Source organism: Macrobrachium nipponense, chromosome 19 (genome assembly GCF_015104395.2).
Source record: "Macrobrachium nipponense isolate FS-2020 chromosome 19, ASM1510439v2, whole genome shotgun sequence".
Classification (NCBI taxonomy): Eukaryota; Metazoa; Arthropoda; class Malacostraca; order Decapoda; family Palaemonidae; genus Macrobrachium; species Macrobrachium nipponense.
Genome location: NC_061088.1, coordinates 33,551,564 through 33,574,454, shown reverse-complemented (window position 1 = coordinate 33,574,454; position 22,891 = coordinate 33,551,564). Strand labels below are relative to the sequence as shown.

Sequence of the window (22,891 nt, the reverse complement as noted above, 5' to 3'; positions counted from 1 at the left end):
CTTAGTTGTTAATAGATACATAGCTTGAGAACAGTTAACATTATCTGTTTCAGTATATACTTAAAGTACTGGGCATCTTTCCAAGAAATTTAGAATTTTTGTAATTTTTTGTATGAATATTTTAAGAAATTTTCCTCTTTGGCAAAACCATTTGTTCATTTCAAGGTTTTTTCACATTCATTTGATATGTGGTTAAATATAAATGAAAGGTAATTTCTCTTTTCTTTTCAGAACAAAGGAAAGTTACCAGAAGCACATTGAGACTTGTACTTTTGAAGTTGACAGTTCTAGTACATCAGAGGATGAGGATGATCCATATGAAAGTACTAAACTTGAAGATGATGATGACAAAATAAAAACAGATTTACCCCCATTCCCAGTGTCTGGGACCATGCAAGAAATCTCTGAAACTCCAAAAAGCTCTATGTCCTCTATCAGAATAGAATCCATTGATGGTTCTGCTTCACCAAAGATTCCCCTCCAGGACTTCTCAACCAGTCAGAATATTTCATTGATTGAAAATATTGTTTCCAACCTGGAAGCCAAGGGAATAGCTGCTAATGTTTTAGGTGAGACGACTCAAGATAACCCTGATGTTGTACTTGGCCGTCCAAAACCCTCAGGGGAAGAACAGACTGTTAAAAAGATTAGATTAGACACCAATTTACCTCGCCAACCTGGAGTTCATAGGCAAGTAAGAACAGCTATCAAGAAAAGTTCTTTAGCTTGTGGGGAAGATGTGGAATTGTTACAAGTAGTCCCAGGAGGTCCATCACCAGGTACAGATGTCTTTGTACCACCTCCTGTATCGCCTGTTAAATTTAGTCCCATAGTGAAGAAAAATTCAAGTCCCAGACGGTATTCAAATATGCGTTTGATGCGAGGGCCACGCAATTATAGTTATCGTCGGGCTCCTGCTATGCCTGCCCAAGAACATCATTATCAGGGTGTAAATTCTGGCATTCAGATGGCACCTGCTACTGCAGTAACAGCAGCTCCAATACAGGTAGCAATGCAGCCAATGGGGAGTACTTCAGCTCAGTTAATAACACAGGCTGCACCCACTGCTGCGACTTTCCAGCAGTTTAGTGGACAGTCAAGCCCTTATTCAGCCACACCTCAGCTAGCTTCTCCAGTAACTTTAAGTCCTGCTATGCAGATGGCATCTCCAGTAGCAACACAAGTTGCGCAGCAAGTTTCCCCACAAGTGAATCCTCAGGCTCAGGTTTTGACTATGGTTTCTGCACCTTCTGTGGCTGTTCCACAGGGATATACTCTACAGTACGTAGGTAGTTTCCGTGATGGAGAAATGGGAGGTGGAGGGGGAAGCTTGGTAACTTACCCTACTACACCTGTAGTTGTCCCTCAGCCACAGCTTGTTGTTACCCCACAGCAAAGCTCTGTTGTAATGCCACAAGTTGTCAACACAAACATAACTTACTCATTCACGACACCAGAAGCTTTAGTTATAAATCAACCAATGGTTTCTGGTATGCAGCCTGTTCAGTATTTGCCTCAACAGCAACAGCAGCAGCAGCCACAGACACAGACTCAAGTTATACAACAACACCCAGAACAACAGGTCAACTCAGTTATGCAGTATAATCCTGCTGCTGTTTCGTCTCAGCCAGGTACTCAGATTGCAGCATCACACCATCTCCAGCAACCTACTGGACAGATGCATTCATCACCTTGCTTGTCATTTTCTGACATACATAACAGCCAGATATGCACATCGCAGCAACAGCCACAGCAAACTGCAAACATTTTGTCTCCAGAGCTGTCATTCAGCAGTGGAGGAGCTAAGCCAGTTCATTTGAACCAGTCCATAGGAACTACTTTAAGTTCAGCATTGCCATGCCACACCCCATCTGTAAGTTTACCAACATCATCTGCAATAGGCAGCTATTCAGCTCCATTGGCTCGACAACGGCCACAAGCATCGGTAGCCCCTCAGGTCATTCAACCCCTTCCTTCTCTCAGTACTACCACAACATCTGGTGCTGTGGACACATCATCTGTTCAAGAGAGTGTAAGTCATTCTCGTCTTCCCTTTTCTGAAAGACCAATCTCTGGTGTAAGAACTGTAGCAACAGTTGCACCTGCAGTAATCACCACTACATCTGTCGTTTCTCTATCAACATGTAGTTCTACAACAAAGTTAACTTCTGTCGAAACAAGTCCTAAAGTTGCCACTGTACGTCCAAGGCCCACCTACAGTTATAGAGATGCAATGAAAGAGAAGCAGATGGAACGTCAGAAGCAGAGACAGGAAGTATTACAGTTAGAAAGAGTAACCCCTCATGAGGAGAATCAGTCCAAAGAATTTTTAAAGGTTCAGAATAGACTCCAAAGAGTTGCTTCAGATTCAGAATCTGATTCTGAAAATGACTTTGCCAGTCGAAGTGTAGATAAAGACAAAAAAGAACAATTGGAGACCCAGTCATACAGGCTTGTTGTGCGCAAAGACACTTCCACTAGCACTGGTTTCAGTGTATTGCCAATGTCTGGTCCAGATGCTCCTCTTCCAGCTCCAGAAGTCAAGGAATTGAGAATCAAGGCCAAAGTCTCAGTTGGTCCAAAAAGAAAGAAAACAAAGAGTCGAGATGAGGAAAAAGACCTGATATTTGCCAATAAAGATATATCACAGGATCTGTATGTTAATGAGCAGTTACCGAATTTCTCTATCAACCCTATGCTTAATCCTTCCCAGGATGATCCATCCATCTTTGAAAAGCCCAAGACTTGCAGCACAGAACCATACATTGTCTTTGAATTAACCTCAGAGGATGGCTTTCATGTGGAGTCCCGCCATATATCAGAAGTGTGGCAGAAGGTATTTGATGCTGTATCAGCTGCTAGAGCAAACATGAAAATGGACGCCAAGGTTGCCAATAGTGTACAGTTTGACAGTGGGCCTGGTGGAGGAGCTATATCGGGTCTTCATATGCTTGGCCTCACTCATAATGCTGTTCAGTACCTGCTGGAGCAGCTGCCTGGTGCTAAGGACTGTCATAAATACTCCTTCCAAGTAAGTAAATCCTTTGCAACTTATTTAAAATGAAATAGGACTGGATAAGTGAACAGAATTAACCTGTTGATCAAATGTGGATAAATAGGGTAGAGAAATACTAGGGGAAAAAGAAATATTTTATAAATGAATTAATTTGTCAGGTGTGATATAGTGCCATAGCCCCCCCCTCCCCCTTATGCGGGAATATGTTCCAGAACCTAATGTGAAAAAATCACCTCTAAAAATATTTATAATTGGTATATAACTGCTAAATACCTTTTACCCCTTAAACTAAAATGCTTGTAGTAACTGCCATTATCCTAAGACACCCAAAGTTACTTCACATTACAGTACTCTTCTACTACTGTTACTCTTTAGTTGGCTATATACACCCATAAGATGCTTATAACTACCTATTTTAACAGTTCATTGCCAAACTTGAGAGTACAAACAAAAATATACCTCAAACTCATCCCAAAACTCCCTAATATTATTTCAAAGTCATGTTGCAAAATTAAGTACCAGCATACAACTGTTAATCTTAAGTATCCCTTATCATTCAGACGCATATTTTCTTTGGCGTATGGCATCATTCTGCACATAGTATATTGCACTGGTTGAACATTTTATGTATAGTATTGATATTTTCCTGTGTTGTAAGATTATTTTGAAATGATATTTACTGTACAGTAAAATACACATGGGTGGTTTAGAACAACAGGACAAGACCTCCAGAGAATGCTATGTTGGTACGTCATGTTAGTATTTTCGTGATGACCTACAAATACATTTATGATAAAATTATTTACATTACAATAAGTGCGTGGTTTATGTCATTTTGTGGTTAGTCCTTACCATCTCCCATAAATTTATTAAAAAATTCTTGTGCTGTCATTCTTGTTGCCAAAATCTCTCTTCTCAATTACCAAAACAAACAAATCCAGGAATTTCATAACTGAAGTATATTGTTGCCATATTTTTTCCTTTCATTTATTGTACTGTATTTCATTACAAGATTAGTTGATTAGAATTATCTCACATATTATAATAGTACACAAGAAAATATTTTATCTCGGTTGATGTTTCATCTCAAATCTTCGTAAAAATATTTTTAAAACAAAATTTCATCTAGGCAAAACACAACACTGTACTCTCATCCCAGCCAGTTTAAGTGCCTATGAATCAATATCTCTCTCTCTCTCTCTCTCTCTCTCTCTCTCTCTCTCTCTCTCTCTCTCTCTCTCTCTCTCTCTCTCTCTCTCTCTCTCTCTCTGAGATAAGTGAAAGGTTGATTTTCTATATATGTATGGTTGTTTTGTATAGTTTCATAGATAAACATGATGTTACTCTGTCAGTAATTTTTTCATTCTTGCCATGCTATAGTAATTATATAAAAGTTTTTCCATTCAATAAAAGCAGATTGGAAAATAAAATTAAAATAATTAGCGAATATTTCAGATACTGTGCTCTATCATCCAAAAACATTATAATATACAGTAATATAATTTCAAATACATCTTACAGTACCCTTAAAAGAAATACAGTAATTAGTGAATATTGCTCAGTGAAAAAATTCTCAAATTAGTGAAATTTCTCCCAAGGACTAGTGAGTAATGTGTTCCACAAAAATCCATGACAGAATGAAACAGAAATGTGAAACATGTAAAAAGGGGCCAGCACTGTATATACATACAAAAGTGTAAAGCAGTCAAGGAATTAGTTAATCCCTGCAGACCAGGTATACATCATGTATACTGAGTTTATTTAGTTTTGAATGTGTAGTTTAGCAGTAAGTTTTAAAATTTGCTCTTATGAATTAATAAACCATTGGCTGTTGAAATTTAGCGTAGAAACAAATCTAAATATGCTTCACTGATTTAACTGTTAACAGTGATGTTGAATATTTTCTTCATATATACAGTATGTGCAACCCTCAAAATTGGTATGCATTGTTTCTAAAGTAATTAAAACTATATCACAGTTCCATCGTAGACCTCAAGAAGAAGGTGCTGTTGAAGAGAACCCAACAGGCTGTGCCCGTACCGAGTCTTTCAAAACACGCTCTCCTTATGATATCTTTAGTTGGTTGGCTTCAAAACATCGTCGTATGCCTGAGCGTGCTCCAGTGCAGCAAGATGAAATACAGCTTTCAACCACAAGGTAAGTTACTAGTGTTAGAATGGGGAAGATGTATGCGTTAATTTTTCAACAAAAGTACTTTTGAGCGAGTGTGGTTAAGGAAAAAGAAAATTCAAATCAACATATTTCCCTGCTGTGTGCATGCGTGTGTGTGTAATCTGTCCTGAAACCTCCAACGAAAACCGAAACGATAATTCCCTAAGGAATAATGTAAATACTGTTAATGTGTTCTAGACCCCCAAAAATGTTTTTGAAAAATGCATTTGTTCATACACGAAACAAAAAAACCTTCGGTGTTAACATTAGATTACTAGCGCCAAGCTGGAAACCGGTAGAATTAAAATTACACTTGTGAGATCCAGGGACTAATGGCATCTATACAGGTCACGGGGCATGTATACCCAGAATGCCCACGGCTACCTGTGACCCATCAGTTATTTTCCTACCGCCTTTAAGATAAGACGTGTTACTGTCTATCTCATTTAAAGCGGTTTTCAGTTTGCCCGTTCTTTATCCATTTCATTTTTTGATTTTTTCATTCCTTTCTTTCTCCAAGTGTGATCAGTGTGTGGTAAGAGTGTATACGTGGTATGATGGAGAATTTTGCCTCAACAAAGCGGGATCGTCTACCGCTTCGGAAAGAGGAGGACAAAAGGAAATGCCCCAGGAGTCAGTGGCTTCCCTTGTTCTAGTTCCTAACCTCTGGTGTCGACGGATCCTCATCCAACGTGTAGTAGGTGCAGGGAAAACGTATGTACGGTTACTAATCCGTGTTCTGTTTGTCGCGGTTGGTCGTGGAACAGTGGAAGAAGTTCTATGTGAAAAGCCATACAAAAGGGGAAGGGGGAAGTTACGCCATCTTTGGATGACCAAACCTTACCGGTCTTCTTTGTTTTGTATCGGTAATAAACCAGGCTGCTCCATATGTTTCTCCACCTGCTTTTGAATTGTCTCGTACCCCTTCGGTTTCTCCTAGCGGTTCTGTATCGGAAACGTCAGGAGGGGCCTGGGTAATTTTATGAATAATTTGCACTCTCCTTTGTTCCCAGCAAGTAGAGGGGGAGATCCGCCATCTTTGTTCCAGGCTCCTGCTACGCAAGAACGCATAGGTTAGATGGTACGTGGTCAGCGCTAGGCCTACCAGGCGTACCAAACCCTTGGATGGTCTGCTTGCGCATTATATGACGTCACGGTTCCAGCACCGGGCCGGCAGCGCTGAATGTTCCTCATCCCCCGGGCTTGCAATTTATGGGAATTAATGCCGCTGCTTCTCCATCCCACTCAGTATTTACAGCGATGCAGAACGTGGGAGGTAATTTGGCAGCAAACGTGCGGTTACCAGCAGAAAACCTCTCAGTCTCTCCCTACGAGAGCGATGACGTCACAACATACGTCACACTCTGAGATGGCAGGCGTGATGACGTCACAGACCGGTTCTCGTCTTTTTCGCTGCACCCAGACGCTAATACGCCTTCTGATCCGTCAATGCAAACTGTAATGCAGAAGTTACAGGATATAGAGGAGAGAATGAATAAGAGAGGCAAAAAGAAAAAGAAAAAGTGTGATTCGCCTTCTTCGTCTCTTCCTCTAGTTCGGCGTCATCGCTAAGTAAGTCCGATAACGTCACGGCGAGCGCCAGTCAAGCGTTGGAGGAGGATTCGGGAGTTCCTAGCGGATCCTCGGGCCAAGAGGAGAAGAATCAATTCTTCCTCTCCTTCGGACGAAGACTGTCATTTCCAAGTCAGCAAGAAGGAAACGGAAAATCAGTGGCTATTAAGCACAAGGTTGCCAGACGAAGCCGTTCGCAAGAGTCCGAACAAGCGAGAGAGGTGACGGCCGGCGAGCTAGCGGCGAGGCGGAGTTGCCAGTTCGGATCGCAAAAACTGCGATACCTCTGGTAAAATCGACGTTGGCGGCGAAAGGTGCAGCAGAGGATGGAAGCAGGTCCCAGTTCGCCGTAAGGCCGTTCAAAATACGTACGCAGGACGATAAGGCTCCTATTAAAAGTACAAAAAATAGAGAGTTGGCAACCTCGGCGGATACGTTCGTGGAAGGCAGTGTCCGTCTGGATAGAAGGCCGAGGCCTGGCTCGCCGACGCTCGAAAACGATGCCAATGCTAAAATAAGACGAACTTACCTCTGTCTTAAGGGAGCCTTTCATCTTGGAGATCTAGTCGAGATTATCGCTCTAGATCCGTGAGCAGAGAAAGAGTGAGGCGTTCTCGTTCCCTGCTGACTATCTGGGATCGAGCCAACAGCGGCCAGCAAAGATCAAAGAGGCCGCGGCCGTAGGGGCAGGCGGCCGTGGATTCCGGGCCGTCTGTCAGAAGATGGGAGGGGCGAGACAAACATCTCTCGTGACGAGAGTGGTACACTAGAGCCGGAGGAAGGGGAAAACAAGAGTTTCTGGCCTCGTATGCAGAGGTTATTGATTTGATTCGTCAATTCAATAGCCTTTCGGAGAAGGCAGAAACACCGGCCAGTATTCTTCCTCCTGGAATTGACATGGCGTTTGGACTAAAGAGGGATACCAAGGTGTCGTATGAATTGCCTTGCTCGAGTCATGCGGAATCGGTCTTGCAACACGTAAACGCAAAGATTGCAGGGAGGGATAATTCCTTAAGCTCTAATAGATCATTTAAATTTATTCCCCCTCCAATGATAAAGCAAAGGAAATATTATACGACACCGAAGGTCCCTTTGCTGTCTAGACAAATGAACCCTAATGTTGTAAGGTTAAGGCCTGGATTAACCTTGGATCAGGTTAAAATGGAGTGCCCTTCGATGACGTACCAAGAGGCTGCCACGTAGAAGCAACAGCTTCTTCTGTCTTTCAGGCTGCGTCCTGGTTAGACCTTTGGTCAACAGCAGTGGCGAAAATTGCATCCTCGGAAGCAACAAGGAAAGTAGTAGATGAACCATTGTTCATTAGATTACTACAGTCAGGGTCCAAGGCGATTGCGTACCTGACAAACGTAAGTGCCAATGTTTGGGCAAATATCCTGCTGATGAGGAGAGATGCAGCATTGGCTAGACTAAGCCGCAATGTGGATTTGGATTCCTGTTAGCAATGAGGAATGGGGATATCTTGGAATCGCAACTACTGTTGCCAGAGGTCATACTGGAAGAAGCGATAGATAGAAGAAGGATGGACACTAACGATAGGTTGGTGCAACAGGCAGTTAGGAAAACCTCTAACAGTCAAACTATTCCTTTGGAGGGAAGACAACAGCAGATGTCTCGAAAGAAACCAGTGAGACATAGCATCCCTAATAGAGTCACAAGACCCTCTTCCCCAAAGAGGATAAACTCATCGGCCCTTTTACAATAGAAACAACAGAGGAAGGGGCAATAGGGGAAGGGGGAGAGGCTCAAGAAGATAGGATGGGTGCCTCCCATCACTCGGCCACACCAGTGGGGGGTTGCCTGGCAAATCACTGGAAGGTGTGGCAGGAACTAGGGGCAGAGCAGTGGGTGGTGGATGTTCTCAGGATCGGGTATTTGATTCCGTTCGAGGTAACCCCGCCCCTGACAGATCAACCATTACCCCACGTCACTTATGCCCACAGATCTCAGAAGGCCACTATTTTCTGCAAGGACGAAGTGAAGAAGATGATGGAAAAAGGAGCTGTTGCAACAAGTATGCAGTCCGACAAAAGGCTTCTACAGCAGGATTTTCCTGGTACCCAAATCCAACGGGGAGTGGAGGACAGTAATAGACCTGTCAACGCTGAATCTGTTTATAAGGAAAACCAGTTTCAAGATGGAAACTCCGAAAACGGTTCTACAAGCAGTCAGAATCGGAGACTTTATGCTGACAGTCGATCTAAAGGACGCATACTTTCAGATACCAGTCCATCAGTCTTCAAGGAAATTCTCCGCTTCAGTCTTGCAGGGGAAGCTTTCGAGTTCAAGGTCCTGTGGCTTCGGATTGACAACGTCTCCTCAAGTTTTTACAAGAGTGTTCACCCTCGTGTCGGCATGGGCGCACGCTCAGGGGATCAGGCTGATAAGATATCTGGACGATTGGCTGGTGATAGCAAAGTCCAGGGAGAAATTACTCAGGGACAGGCGACCCTCCTGCAGCTTTGTCACAGCCTAGGTATTGTGGTGAATCAGCAGAAGTCGCAGCTGGATCCAAGTCAACGTTTGGAATATCTGGGGAATGGTGATAGACACAACACAAGCCAAAGTATTCCCGACAGACAAAGAGTACAGAAATGCAAACAAGTGGTGAATGCCTTTCTGGGAAAGCAGACACAGCCAGCAAGACAGTGGCAGGTGGTGCTGGGAATCCTAACCTCATCCCGGAGAAGCTAGTACCACAAGGAAGGCTACACCTTCGGTCCCTACAATGGAGGATGAAGGAGTTTTGGTCACCAACAGTAGATCACCCCGTACGAGCAAATTCCTTGTCGGCAGAAGTGAGGAAAGACTTGCTGTGGTGGGTGGACGACGACAATCTGACAGTGGGTGTCCCCCTTCAAACAATCCTCCCCAGACCTCTTGCTGTTCTCGGATGCATCACTAGAAGGCTGGGGAGACCCATATGGAGGAGTTGATGGTGTCAGCAAAATGGAGTTGCAAGGACAGAGAACTCCATATAAAACGTGCTGGAGTTGAAAGCAGCTTTCCTGGCTCTACAAGAATTCAGGGAGAGAGTAAAGGGACACTCGGTGGTATTGATGTCAGACAACACCACAGTAGTAGCTTATATAAACAAGCAAGGAGGCCTAGTTTCTCGGCAGTTACATGTGATGACAGTTCAACTTCACCAGTGGGCTATAGAGAACCTGGTAGACATCAAGGCCAGGTATATTCCGGGAAAAAGAAACATAGTGGCCGACAAGTTGAGCCGCAGGGATCAGATTCTGGGAACGGAGTGGTCCCTACACCAACAGGTAGTGGACGGGATGCTCATGTTGTGGGAATGGACCGATCATAGACCTATTCGCAACCAGGTACAACAAAAAGTTGGAAGTGTATTGTTCAGTAGTCCCGGACGCAGAGGCAGCAGCAGAAGATGCGCTACAACACCCCTGGGACAATCTGGACGTGTACGCATTTCCTCCATTTTGTCTAATCCGTCAGGTTCTGAAACAGGGTAATGCGGTCTCAGAACCTCAAGATGACCCTGTAGCCCCGTTATGGCCGAAAGCAGAGTGGTTTCCAGACCTACTGGAACTCCTAGTAGATGTGCCAAGAGAGTTACCTCCATGGAGCAACCTTCTGTGTCAGCCTCACGTGGAGAGGTACCACCAGTCGGTGAAGTCCCTATCGCTTCAAGGGTGGAGACTGTCAAGTATCTCCTCCGAGAGCGAGGGTTTTCGCAGAAGAAACAGCAACTCAGATGGCAGGTAATATCAGAAAATCATCTGCGACAGTATACCAAGGGAAGTGGTCAGCATACTGTGATTGGTGTCGTAGGGGGAACGTGGTCTCCACTCGGTACCACTATTCAGCAGTTAGCGGAGGACTTTCTGATATACTTCAGAACAGAAAACATATGTCTGTATCTGCAGTGAAGGGGTACAGGGCTGCTCTAGCCTCAGTCTTACGCAATGAAAGGAGTGGACATATCGTCTTCATGGGAGTTGGCCATGCTGATGAGGAGCTTTGAACAGTCATGCCCACCAAAGGAGCAAAAACTAAAAAACCCAGATTGGGATCTGACCAAGGTACTGAGTAGTCTGACAAAACCCCCTTACGAACCACTAAGGCAGTCCACGGATAGGAGCCTGACCCTGAGACAGTCTTCTTATTGGCCCTGGCTTCAACCAAAAGGGTGGGGGAGCTACATGGGCCTCTCATATCATAAAGCACTCGAGAGGTTGGAGATCAATGGTGTGTGAGTTTGTCCCAGAATTCGTGGCAAAGACCCAAAATCCAACAATAGTAGACGGCAGATTCGACTCCTTTTTTACCATACCTTCCTTGGCAGACTTTGTAGACAACGACAAAGCTGAAATGCTCCTGTGCCCCGTCAGGGCACTAAGGGAGTACTTAAGGAGAACAAGGCACCTCAGGCCGGGGTGCCAGAGGTTGTTCGTAAGTACAGGACGGAACAAGAAGGAAGTGTCCAAGAATACAATATCATTTTGGCTAAGGGGAGACAATCAGAAATGCTTATACTGCAGGAAGAACAGAGGGTTCAGATAGCCAGGTGGGAGCTAGAGCTATGACATCAGGGGGTGGAGTGCTTCCCTAGCATTTAAGAAGAACATGGTCTGTGGATAAAATTCTGAAAGCTGGCGTGTGGAAGCGCCAAACAACTTTCACCTCATTTTATTTGAAAGATGTTGCCCATAGATCCTTGGACACCTTTTCCTTGGGTCCAGTGGTGGCGGCCCCCCCCCCCCCAACAAGTGATATAGTTCATCCAGTGCCCCTGGCGGGTCAGTTTGCGCTCTAGTCTAAGATGAAGGTATGAAAGTAGAATGAATGGGATGACTGGTCTTTTTTCTTTACTACTTTCTTCCTACTCCTTTAACTACGGGCAATATGAAGGAGAGTACCGTCATGTGCTGGAACGGACTAGATGCAGGTGAGATGGTCAGCCATACTGTGAAGCTATCTTAGCTGAGATATACTTTTCAGTAGCACACACCCCTCTGATAATAAGGAAAAGACCGTGAAGGTCGATCCAGTCGCAACGGACAAGAGTAAACAGTAGAATGGTATCTACACCCAGTGGGAGGAAACCAATAGATCCGCTTATATCTTTGGTCCTAGGTTCATTGTCCATTCTCTAGAATTTCCCTATATATTCGGAAATGGATAAGGTGGCAAACTTCCAGTCAGTTGTAGAGACTTACCTCCCTCCAATAGTAAGTCTATCCTAATGTTAAGACCGAAGGTTTGGTGTTTCGTGTATGAACAAATACCAAAATTTGTAACTAATTTGTATTTTTCATAACTAACAAACCTGAGGTCTTAACAGTAAAGGCCCACCTCGAACCACCCCTCTAGCAGTCTAAACTGGGTTAGAAATATAACTGATGGGTCACAGGTAGCCGTGGGGCATTCTGGGTATACATGCCCCGTGAGCATGGCCCCTGGTATAGATGCCATTAGTCCCTGCGGATCTCACAAGTGTAATTTTTAATTCTACCGGGTTCCGTTTCCAGCTTGGCGCTAGTAATCCTAATGTTAAGACCTCAGGTTTGTTAGTTATGAAAAATACAAATTAGTTACAAATTTGGTATTTTATAGGGAATAAACACAGTTTTACATACAAAAAACAATGAGAAATAAATATAAATGAATATTACGATTACTCTTACCTTTAAGGAAGATTTGTTAGCATATAGAAGATGGAGAGGAGGTAAGAGGGAGGAGGAGAGTTAACTGTTTGGAAATCCCCTTCCAGAAGGACTTCAGGTATCAAGAACTATCTGGGGTTACTTTCCCATTTCGTTTTTACTGGCACTAGGACCAGCTTGAGAGTCCTGAACCCCTGTAGCACAACAAAACTGTCCAGAGATATTTGTTTCTAGCACTTTAAAATTTGGCTAAAGTTAAACACTGTATTGTCATTAAACATGTTGGATACACAGATTACAACATCATTGTTTGAATCTTTTATGTCACTCCACTTTGCAAATGCCCTTAATCACCAAAGTAGGCCCGTTATGTATGGCCGTTTGGTTTCTGAATTTTTCAAACCAGCCTCTGCTGGCCTTAAATTCACTAACATCAGCTCTTGTTGCAGGCATTTTCTCACCGGGCTCAGCATACAACATGCTCCAACACTTTGCTACGTGTTCTTTCTTAGATTCTATAGTGTTTCTTGCCTTTCTTACAGAAGGGCTAGCACTTGGAACTTTCTTTGGCCCCATGATACTTATTAACCAGTTGCACTCGAATAAAAAAGCTCAAAAACACAAAAACAAAGCAGAATAGGTCACCAGAGAACACATGCTTTATTCAAGCACTGGGTACAGGGCCCTGTCATGCGCTGGCCCCTGGATGGAGCATTTCCAAGTGTACAAAAACAGAGGAAACTTACACAAACTTAGACAAAATTTTGTCTGAAAAAGTCTACAAAAGCCAAAATGAACAAAAACCAAGGTTTGACTGTATTACAAAGTTCATATTTGGGTGACATTAAAAGTAATGGTGCCTTCTGGTTTTTAGCTGTTTGGATTTTAATGCATGCTGCACCTTTTGTAATTTTCTGATATAAAAAGAGTGTAAGTGTGTGTGTGAGGAAGAGGGGGGGGGGGGGGGGGGAAGCAGTGGGGTTTGAAATAACAAGAGTTATAGAAGTTGTAAGCTATACTCTTGGCTCTGTGCTCCACAAATATGCCCATGCTTAAAAACAAATGAAGAATAATTTATTGATGGTTATCCATTATATATAGTATATATAAAACTTTTACTATGCCTAGTGTTGCCAGAATTTTAGTGCTTATGCCATATTTATTGCTATATAAGAACTCCTTCCCAATTTCAGAAGGGGAAAAAATATTATAATAGAATGAAGTTTTATAAATATACTTACTAAGTGATTACTTAGCTAACGATAAGCTTTGCATGTCATCCTAAATTTTAAAAAATTTGTGTGCAAGTGTCTGTTGCAATGGGAGGGTGACAGGTCCTGCTTACCGCAACAGGAACTCGCAAGCAATAGAAGCCAACAACGTTATTCTTAATCATGCTGTGCAACTGACAACAATTTGTTCTGCTTCTGAGTTCGCTGTTTTCTTTCGATTGTCTGCCGAAGTCTGTGATGCATTCAGCTTTTTTGCTCTAACTTCATTACTGTTTTCTTCTGTTAGCTCAGAATATTAGTATGTCTGACTAGTGCTTCCAGTCTTCGCTATTGTAGCAAAGCCTGCAAGACTAGATTGACCAAGTTGAGTTACGATGCACACACAAGGTGCTGTAATTGTAGAGGACAGGTGTGTACGAGAGATCTTACCTGTGATGAATGTAAGGAGTGGGATGAAAGTAGGTGGAAGTTTTTTGAATCTCACCTTAATAGGTTAGAAAAGAACAGGATCAGGAAGGTGACCACTAGAGCTGAAAGTAGGGCTTCTGTCTGTAGGGACTCTTCCCCTAGTCAAAGGCAGACTCTGGTCTGACTCTTCCTTCTATTCCTGGTAACAATCTTTCTCTTATCCTCAGCTCTCCCTCATCCCACTCCAGTACTCAGTTCCCATGCTTCCGAACCCGTTGCTATTGCCAGTCTAGAGTCTAGAATTTCAAAACTCGCGGCAATCGCCGATTGGGTAGTCAGGTGCACCACCTGTGCGCCCTCTACCCAGGTACAGGGAACCGTTCCAACTATGCCGCAGATCTTCCCTGCCGCCGCATCGGTGACATCGTTGGAACTTCGCTCGCTTAGCCCATGTTTTTTGCAGTTATTTGGTGAAGTACACTTTGGCTTTGGCTTTCGCTTGATTTTGGACTTGATTTGGATTTTTCTTGAACCTTTTTGGATATTGTTGGTTTGACCCTTGCTTGTTTTGATCTCTTTTGAATTTTTCCAACATGACTGACTGCTTCGAGTGTAAGAATGTGTGTGAGAGGTTGCAAGACTCGGCTTGCTAAAGCCTCGATAGACCCTCATTCAATTTGCATTAAATGTAGTGGTAAGGTTTGTGAGTTGGGAGATAGATGTGAAGATTGTGTGAATTTACCTGAGACTGAGTGGATAGAGTATTACCGCTATGTGCGGAAACTGGAGAAGGATAGGATCAGGAGAGCGAAGAGTAGTATGTCTTGCTCGTCTAAAGATAGTCAGGGAATTGACAGTTCTATTTCCCTCGCTAATAACGCCTATTGATCCACCTTCCGTAGTGGTAGTCCCAGATCCCCCTACTGATACAGGTAATGGTCCAACATTAAAGGACATGATGGCGGCCATTCAAGCCCTTGGTCAACGGGTAGAATCCCTTGCAGAAGACAGGGAGAAATTATGCTCTAATGTAAGAGATCTAAAAGTGACAAATGATACAAAAATTAGAGCAAGTGCAGTGGAGGGTGCGGCCACTCTGATCTGTCGTGCTCCTAGTCCTAGACCTCTTCCAAGCTCACCAACCCCTGTGAGAAGGAAAGTCGACAGGCGAAGGGAGGCGAGAGGTTTTAGCTCCCGAGCGGTCGTCCCCTCGAGCGTACCTGTTGACGATCTCCAGGATGCTCACCCTTGCCATTGGAAAGGCGAGGTAAAAGTGTTTTCTTCGTCGTTGGACGACGCAGTTCCCAGACGGGACTGGCGTCTTACTTCGAAATCAAGACCCCTCAAAAGACGATATCCGGTAGAGCAGCGTCAGGAGACGACGCCGCAAGCCCCAGGATATAGTCATTGGAGCAGCCCGGAACGCTTCCCTTCCAGCTCCGATGTTTGCTCTCCTACCAAACTCAGACGCAAGTTGTCGCACAGGCAGCTGTCGTCTTCGGTAGGAGACAAAGAAATGTCGGACGATTGGATACCTTCGGTGCATGCTCCAGCTCCTCCTTCGGATTAGCACTCGTCTCCGGGACGTTTGTCTCGAACCATACATGACAAAGAGAGAGAAATAAATGATGTTGCGGCTTCCCCAGTCTGTCCCCAGCAGCAAGAAGCTCTGCAAATTGCTTTACTGCAAGATATGCAGCAGAAACTCTCCTCCTTAATGCAGGCCTATCAACCTGCAGCGAACAAAGACGTACGTAATCGTCCAACTCAGGATGTTCCAGGAGCTGTGAGTCGGCCTGAGGATTCGTTTGACTTGTGTCGCACAGGCGGCGAGCGTTCAGCAAACGACCTAAAGGTTTGGCAGAACAGCAAACGTCAAAAGCTTGGACGCCAGGACGTCCGAGTAGCTGGACACCAGGACGTCATGCCTCAAAAGGCTGGACGCCAGGACGTCCGAGTAGCTGGACACCAGGACGTCATGCCTCAAAAGGCTGGACGCCAGGACGTCGAGCATCAAGGTTTTGAACACCAGGACGCCAGACGTCAACAGACTGGATGCCAGGACGCCAGGAGGCAAGAAATTGGACGCCGCCGGGCGTCAAGAGTTTGAATGTCAGGACGCTAAGCGTCAAGAAGTTCAACGCCAGGAAGCTGAGCGTCAGGATTCTCGACGCCAGGCGTCAAGAACATACTTTGGAAGCGCCGATGAAACATGACGTTGCTACTTCTGTTATGGGACGATCGGAAGAAGGGAATGATGACTTCCCCCCCTTCTCCTTTTGATCCGATAGAAGAGTTTTCCGACGAAGAGGATCAGAAAGATCAGCATCCTTCGTCGGACTTGAAAAGGCTTATGAGGGCTTTCACGGAACTGTTTCCGGAAAGCTTTATTCCGGCTGCCCCTCGTTCCCCACCTTCAGAGTTCATGCTAGGGAAGGCATCTAAGAAGTCCAACTTTACGAAGATGGTTTTATCACACTCTTCAAAGAGAGCATTGAGAATAATGAAGGATTGGATGGACACTAAGAGAGACCAAAGAAAGACAGTTTTATCATTTCCTCCGGCCAGATTAGCGTCCAGATCTAGTATCTGGTATGAGACTGGAGAAGCTCTCAGTCTGGGAGTTCACGCCTCTTCCCAGGGGGACTTCTCGAGTCTTGTGGACGCCTCTCGCCGGACGGCCTTGGGAAAAACTAAGATTTTTTGGTCTACCTCTGAGATGGACCACCTCCTCAAAGGAATTTTCAGAGCCTTCAAAGTATTTAATTTCCTAGACTGGACTCTGGGAGCTTTGGGGAAGAAAATAGAATCCTTCAAGTCTGCTGATACAGAAGAGCTTGTACATCTTATGTCATGTATTGACAAAGCTCTACGAGATGGATTGAACGAATTAGCGGCACTTTTCTCTGCGGGAATCCTTAAGAAAAGGGCCCAAATGTGTTCTTTCCTTTCGAATGGGGTCACACCCATTCAAAAAGCGGAACTGCTGTTTGCTCCCCTTTCCACACATCTTTTCCCGCAAGAGTTAGTGAAGGAAGTCTCCTCTGCCTTAGCCCAAAAGGCTATGCAGGACTTAATGACGAAGGCAGCAAGGAAAGTCCTGCCAACAAGTTTTGTAGCGCAAAAGGTCAAGGAAACTGCTCCTGTGCCTCGAGTTTCTCAGCCCTTTCGAGGTAGAGCCCTCAGTAGAGGGAACACAAGACCTATGGCAAGGAATACAAAGAAAAGAGGCTTCAGACAAGGGCGAAGCAAGGTCTGACGACACTCTTCTTCAGACAGCGGTATGAGCCAGACTTTCCAACTTATGGCAAGCATGGGAGGAAAGAGGAGCAGATCTTTGGTCCATTCAGCTGCTCAAGGAGGGATACAAGATCCCTTTCTTGAGGAAACCTCCTTTAGCAGTAAAACCAATCGATCTTTCGGCCAGATACAGAGAGGAAACCAAGGCCCAGGCGATTTCAGCAAGAAGTTTATGCAGATCCTGCTAAGACGGCAGATGACCTTTCTCCAGTTTCCTCTGAGGATGAGGGTCAAGATTTGGCTGTTCACTTTGTTTGGTCTATGTATGACATAGACCAAACAAAGTGAAAAGCCAGGCACAGAATGAACATACCCTTTTTCTTTCCTACTACTAGCTTATAATTTTATCCACTTGCTTCTTCACCCAACTCCCTTGCTTCCTTCCCATGCCATTGCTAGTACAGTAGAGCCCCGGACCTTGATGTTAATTCGTTCCAGAAGAACAAGAATGAGATGCGATTTTGTCAAAATCTGAATGAATTTTCCACATAAGAAATAACTAAAAATGGATTAACCCATTCTTGACCACCAGTTATTACCCTAACTTTGCCTTTTTATACCAAACATTACACATATATTACAATTAAATGAGTTCAGTGTTAAATAACATACAGGCAGTCCCTGGCTTGCGACAGTGGTTCTTGAGACACATTGTAAGCCGGAAAATCTTTAAAAATCCTAAGAAAACCTTACTTTTAATGCTTAGGCTGTTTTAAATACCATGTAAACTGCATCTTTATTTCATTTTTCATTTAAAAAAACCTTCAAATATTGATTATTTTGCATTTTTGGAGTATTCTTTCTTCTGCCAGATCGGTGTTGTATACTTGGAAATAACCTCGGAATGTCATAAGCCAAACCCATCATAAGCTCGGGACTGCCTGTACTGTATTAGACGCACCGTTTTATTTATTTATTTATTTATTTTCCATTTTTAAATATATACTTTATCAAAATAAATGGCCTTCATACGCTTACTGCAGCCATATTACTGATGGTTGACCGAGTGCCATAGGCTAGGCTAGGTACACAGTATGTACAGGCAGTCCCCAATTATCAGCGGGGGTTCTGTTCCCAGGGGTGTGCTGATAAGCAAAAATAGTCATTAACCTATTGGTGCTAATAACTGGAACTCGGCCTGTTATGGCGCCATAAATCGCTGATTTTATGGCACTAAATGCCCCTTAAAATTGGATCGTTGATAACCGAGTCTGACGATAACTGGGGGCTGCCTGTATTGTAAGGGGGTAGGCATAATTATTGTTGCCAATAGTAAACCATTGAAAATCAAGCCTAATTATTACACCCAATTAATAAAATATTAAAAATAAGCCAAACAATGGTTATTACGTCGCCAGCTGGGGAACTATCAATATTGCAAAACCCTTTAATTTGATTATAAAATACTACCGAGAAAATATTTTTCCTTAGTAAACAACAAGGCTTGAAGTGAAGTACGACTGGGAACTGAATTATGAGCATTCTGAAACTGACAAAACACACATGTAGCACTTCATTTAATAAACTACGTTTATAAATAAAGTAGCTGCCATTCTTAAACCCAGCTTGCTTTCGTAAATTAAGTTCCATTCGGCCTCTAAAGACAGTGATCATATCGGTAAAATGAAATCAGCTGATTATTTTTAGAATGTAAACAAAACCAGAATGCAGATGGCAGATCGCTTTGTTCATATTTTAATTCGATAATGTGGTAATAATATAATATATGCAATATGATTAGATACAGTAAAACAAGGGTTTTGTTAAAATTAAAATATCATTTTTAATACACAACTATTATTTGACTTTTGCTAATGGATATCTGTCATTGTAACAACCTAACCATGGCAACATAGTCTCTCTCAATCCCGTTTTTTTTAATTACGGATGAAGTGATTGTAAACCTGTACATAACAACCAAATCAGGGAATGGCTGATTGCCAACATTATTTGCAATCACTATAAAAGAAAAAAAATAACAGATTAGGCAAAATGATGTTCAGGACTGGCGAAATCACACTTACGCTTATACAATCAAGTATCATGCACGTTTTAAACCCAACTTTCTTAATCCACAAGAAAGTATCTAAATTACATCTCTTTTAGTAGCCAAGTGTAATGGCAATGAAGCTATTAATAGTACTACTCAGTCAGCTGAGATTTTGTGAATGCAAACAATATTGAATGTAAATGGCATATGATGACAATGCTTATATTCTGTAATATACATTTAACTTTTTCAAATTATCATTTTCTCCAGAAAATATTTATGTTTAGGCCTATAGAGCTTTTTGGTATTTAGAATTACGTATGTTTAGAGATTGTACACCTGTAACAAAGTGAGAACTTGCTCATCATAGCCACTAACTATGGTAATTATCCATGATAATTGCTGTAATTACAGTTATTTTGTTTACAGTATCAAAAGTTGCATCACTAGTGATTCACTTGAAGAAACTACGGTTTTTACCATTATTACAGAGGTTTTGTCTAAAGTGTTGATAGTTTGTCGAATTGTGACTGTAGCTAACTATTGACACAACTATCGACATTCAAAGGTTAGCCTATCATTAAAAATCTTGGCAGGATTTTTAGGTTGTCACCATGCCTCTTTCATAATAATAATTTCCAATATTTTTCTTAAGTTCAATTGTGGTTCTTACTGTTTTCCTCAAAAAATGGGCATGGAAACAATTTCTACTAGCAGTGACTGACGTCACTGACCGACCCACTTTCGTTTAGAAAAATCGTATAGTAATTCACTTGAGGAGAGAGGAATGAGAATAAGCAGATCAAAAACCAAATATATGTGTTTCAGTATTACTGAGGATGGTGGAAATAGTATAAGATTGAGTGGGGAAGAAATAAAGAGAGTACAGAAGTTCACGTTCTTGGGGTCCATATTAGAGGATAGTGGAAGCATGGACCAAGAGGTGAGACATCGAATTCAGGCAGGATGGAATAACTGGAGGTCTGCATCAGGAGTCCTGTGACAAGAAGGTTCCCCTGAAATTGAAGGGAAAGTTTCATAGGACAGTGGTCAGACCAGCAATGTTATATGGAACAAAAACAGCAAATATGAGGAAAACAGAGAAGAACAAGGGAAGATAGTATTAGAAATGAGTATATAAGAGGATCGACAAAGGTAGTTGAAATATCAAAGAAAATACAGGAGGGAAGGCTTCCATGGTATTGACACCTGTTACAAAGAGAGGAACATCATGCTGGAAGACACATGATGGAAATGGAAGTGTGGGGTAGAAGGAAGAAGGGAAGACAAGAAAAGAGATGGCGTGATTGTGTAGGGGAAGATATGTTATGGAAAGGTATTAACAAGAACGATGCACAGGACAGAAATCGATGGAGACAGCTCATTCACAATGGCGACCCCATATAAAAATGGGTTAAAGCTGGGAAGAAGATATAATTCAATGGGTCAGCATGGTTAAAGCTGGGAAGAAGATATAATTCAATGGGTCGGATTCTGGATGTTTGTTTGAGCTCAGATGCAAAATTTATTCAAAATTTTGCGTTGAAATCAGATTATTTAGAGTTCTAGTACAATTGAGGACTGGGTCTTCTACTATATTGTGTCTTGGTTAACAGAAATTGACCTTCCAAGTGAGTTATTTAGTGGAGGAGGTGATTATCCGGCCCACCGGATCTCCTAGACCTAAGTCACTGAACCTGGGAGAAGTCATACTGAATGTCCAAGGGTAAATTGCCCCCTCAGTCAAACCTGTTGCATATTCCCATGAATTAACAGACAGCTACTGGAAAGATATCTTCATGGAAGTGTAATGGAGGAGGCAACTATTTGGCCCTTTGGACATCCTAGATAAAAAGTCGCTGTCAGACTCCCCTGAACCTAGAAGAAGACTGTAGGTCCGAGAGGTTTTGCCCCTCACTCAAGCCTAATCCAGGTCTCGACAAAGAGCCACTGGAAAGGCATCTTCTTGGAGGTGTAGTGGAAGTGGTAGCTATCCGGCACATCATATATCTTAGACCTAAAGTCTATGTCATACTCCCCTTGGGAAAACACACACTGGCAATCCAAGGGAGTACGAGGGGGTCTGCCAGGTAGTCGGCCTCTCACTCTCACCTGTAGCTAATCCAAGGTGACAACAGACAGCTAGTGGAAAGGCACCTTCCCAAATGTGCAGTCTTTTCTCTAGTTCAGAGGCTTCCAGTCTTGAACAGTGGCACAGTAGTGATAAATCAAGACCATTGAAAAGGTCTGCTGTGGATATGTCCCACGCCCCTCAAGTGCCGTTTAAGAAGGTCAGGGAATCTGCCTTCTTGCAGTTTTTGGAACAATCCGGAGAAATTTTCTCCAGAACATTCAGAAGTGGAATGTCAAGTGTTTATGTCCAAATCTTTCTCTTCCATTTCCAGAGATAAGCACTCAATAGCACCAGTTTGTGCAACAGTGATCAAACTTTATTGGCTCCTGAGCAGCCAAGTGCTCAGTGGCTGCCGAGTGCCTAGTAGCTCCCCAGCATCTATTAGTGCCCATGCTTACAGTTTTACAAACTCTGTAGGGGGTTAGTGCCGTCAATGCACCTCATGCGGTGCTTTATAGGCATTACTTCAGGTTCTTTGCAGTGTGCCTTCAACCCCTACCTGCAACCCCTTTCATTTCTTTTACTGTACATACCTCTTATATTGTCAGTCTTCCATCTCTCCACCCTCTATTAACAGTTGATTCATAGTGCAGCTGTGAGGTTTTCATCCTGTTACGCCTTTCATACCTTTTATGGTCCATTTTCACAGCTACAGTCTGGCTGCAGCTGCTGTCTCACACCAGCTATAGAGCCATGAGCTTCTAGCTTGTTTGGCATCCAGCTCACTTAGTGCCCTACTCGTTTGGGGCCTGTTACAGCCTAGTGCCATTTCTTGCTCTGAGCTCCCTCCAGCTCCCATGAGCATCCACCAGTCCAGAGCTCTTAGCTCAACTGGCGTACAGTGCTTCTGGCACTAGCTACACCCTGACACCAGATCATTATCTGAGTGTCCAAGGTGCTCTCCAGCTCTGTGGGAAAATAGGGAGGTCTCTGGCTATTAGGAGTTTTCAGAGGACCATCCTTTTCATATAGCGATATGGTAAGGTCTGTTTCATCCACTGACTAGAACATATTACACTTATGGACTGTTACCTTGAGGCACACTCAGAATTAGAAGACCAGTTTGCCTTTGTCTAAGTAAAGCTAAGGACGTCAGAGTAACCTCTACCCTTTAGCTTACATATATTTTATGCCTCGTACGTCCAGTCCGTCTTCAAGCTACTGGGAGTGTAATTGTTCTTAGTTTCTCAATAATTTTTGGAAGTTACAAGACTGCTCAGACCATCTCTAGTGACTGTCGTGGTATAGCAGAAGGAAGTGTAGATTTTTTTCCTTTTATCTCCTCACCTTGTTATAAGGTGTCAAGTTTTGTAGAGCCAAGGGGTGCAATGCACTTGAAGCACCCACTCTCAGTGAATGGGTTGTGATTATATCTCATTGTAGGTGACAATATTGTATGGTTGTTTTAATTTA

The 22,891-nt window shown here is 43.2% G+C and overlaps 1 protein-coding gene across 1 annotated transcript in view; it reads left to right on the top strand.

Moving 5' to 3' along the window:
* The window catches only part of LOC135215858 (histone-lysine N-methyltransferase 2A-like), a gene marked incomplete in the record, with an annotated part of 122,683 nt that overhangs the window by 64,296 nt on the left and 35,496 nt on the right, over positions 1–22,891 (top strand). Inside the window, 2 exon segments of the mRNA XM_064250815.1 lie at positions 232–3,031; positions 4,995–5,173. Coding sequence (XP_064106885.1) covers positions 232–3,031; positions 4,995–5,173 — 2,979 coding nt within the window.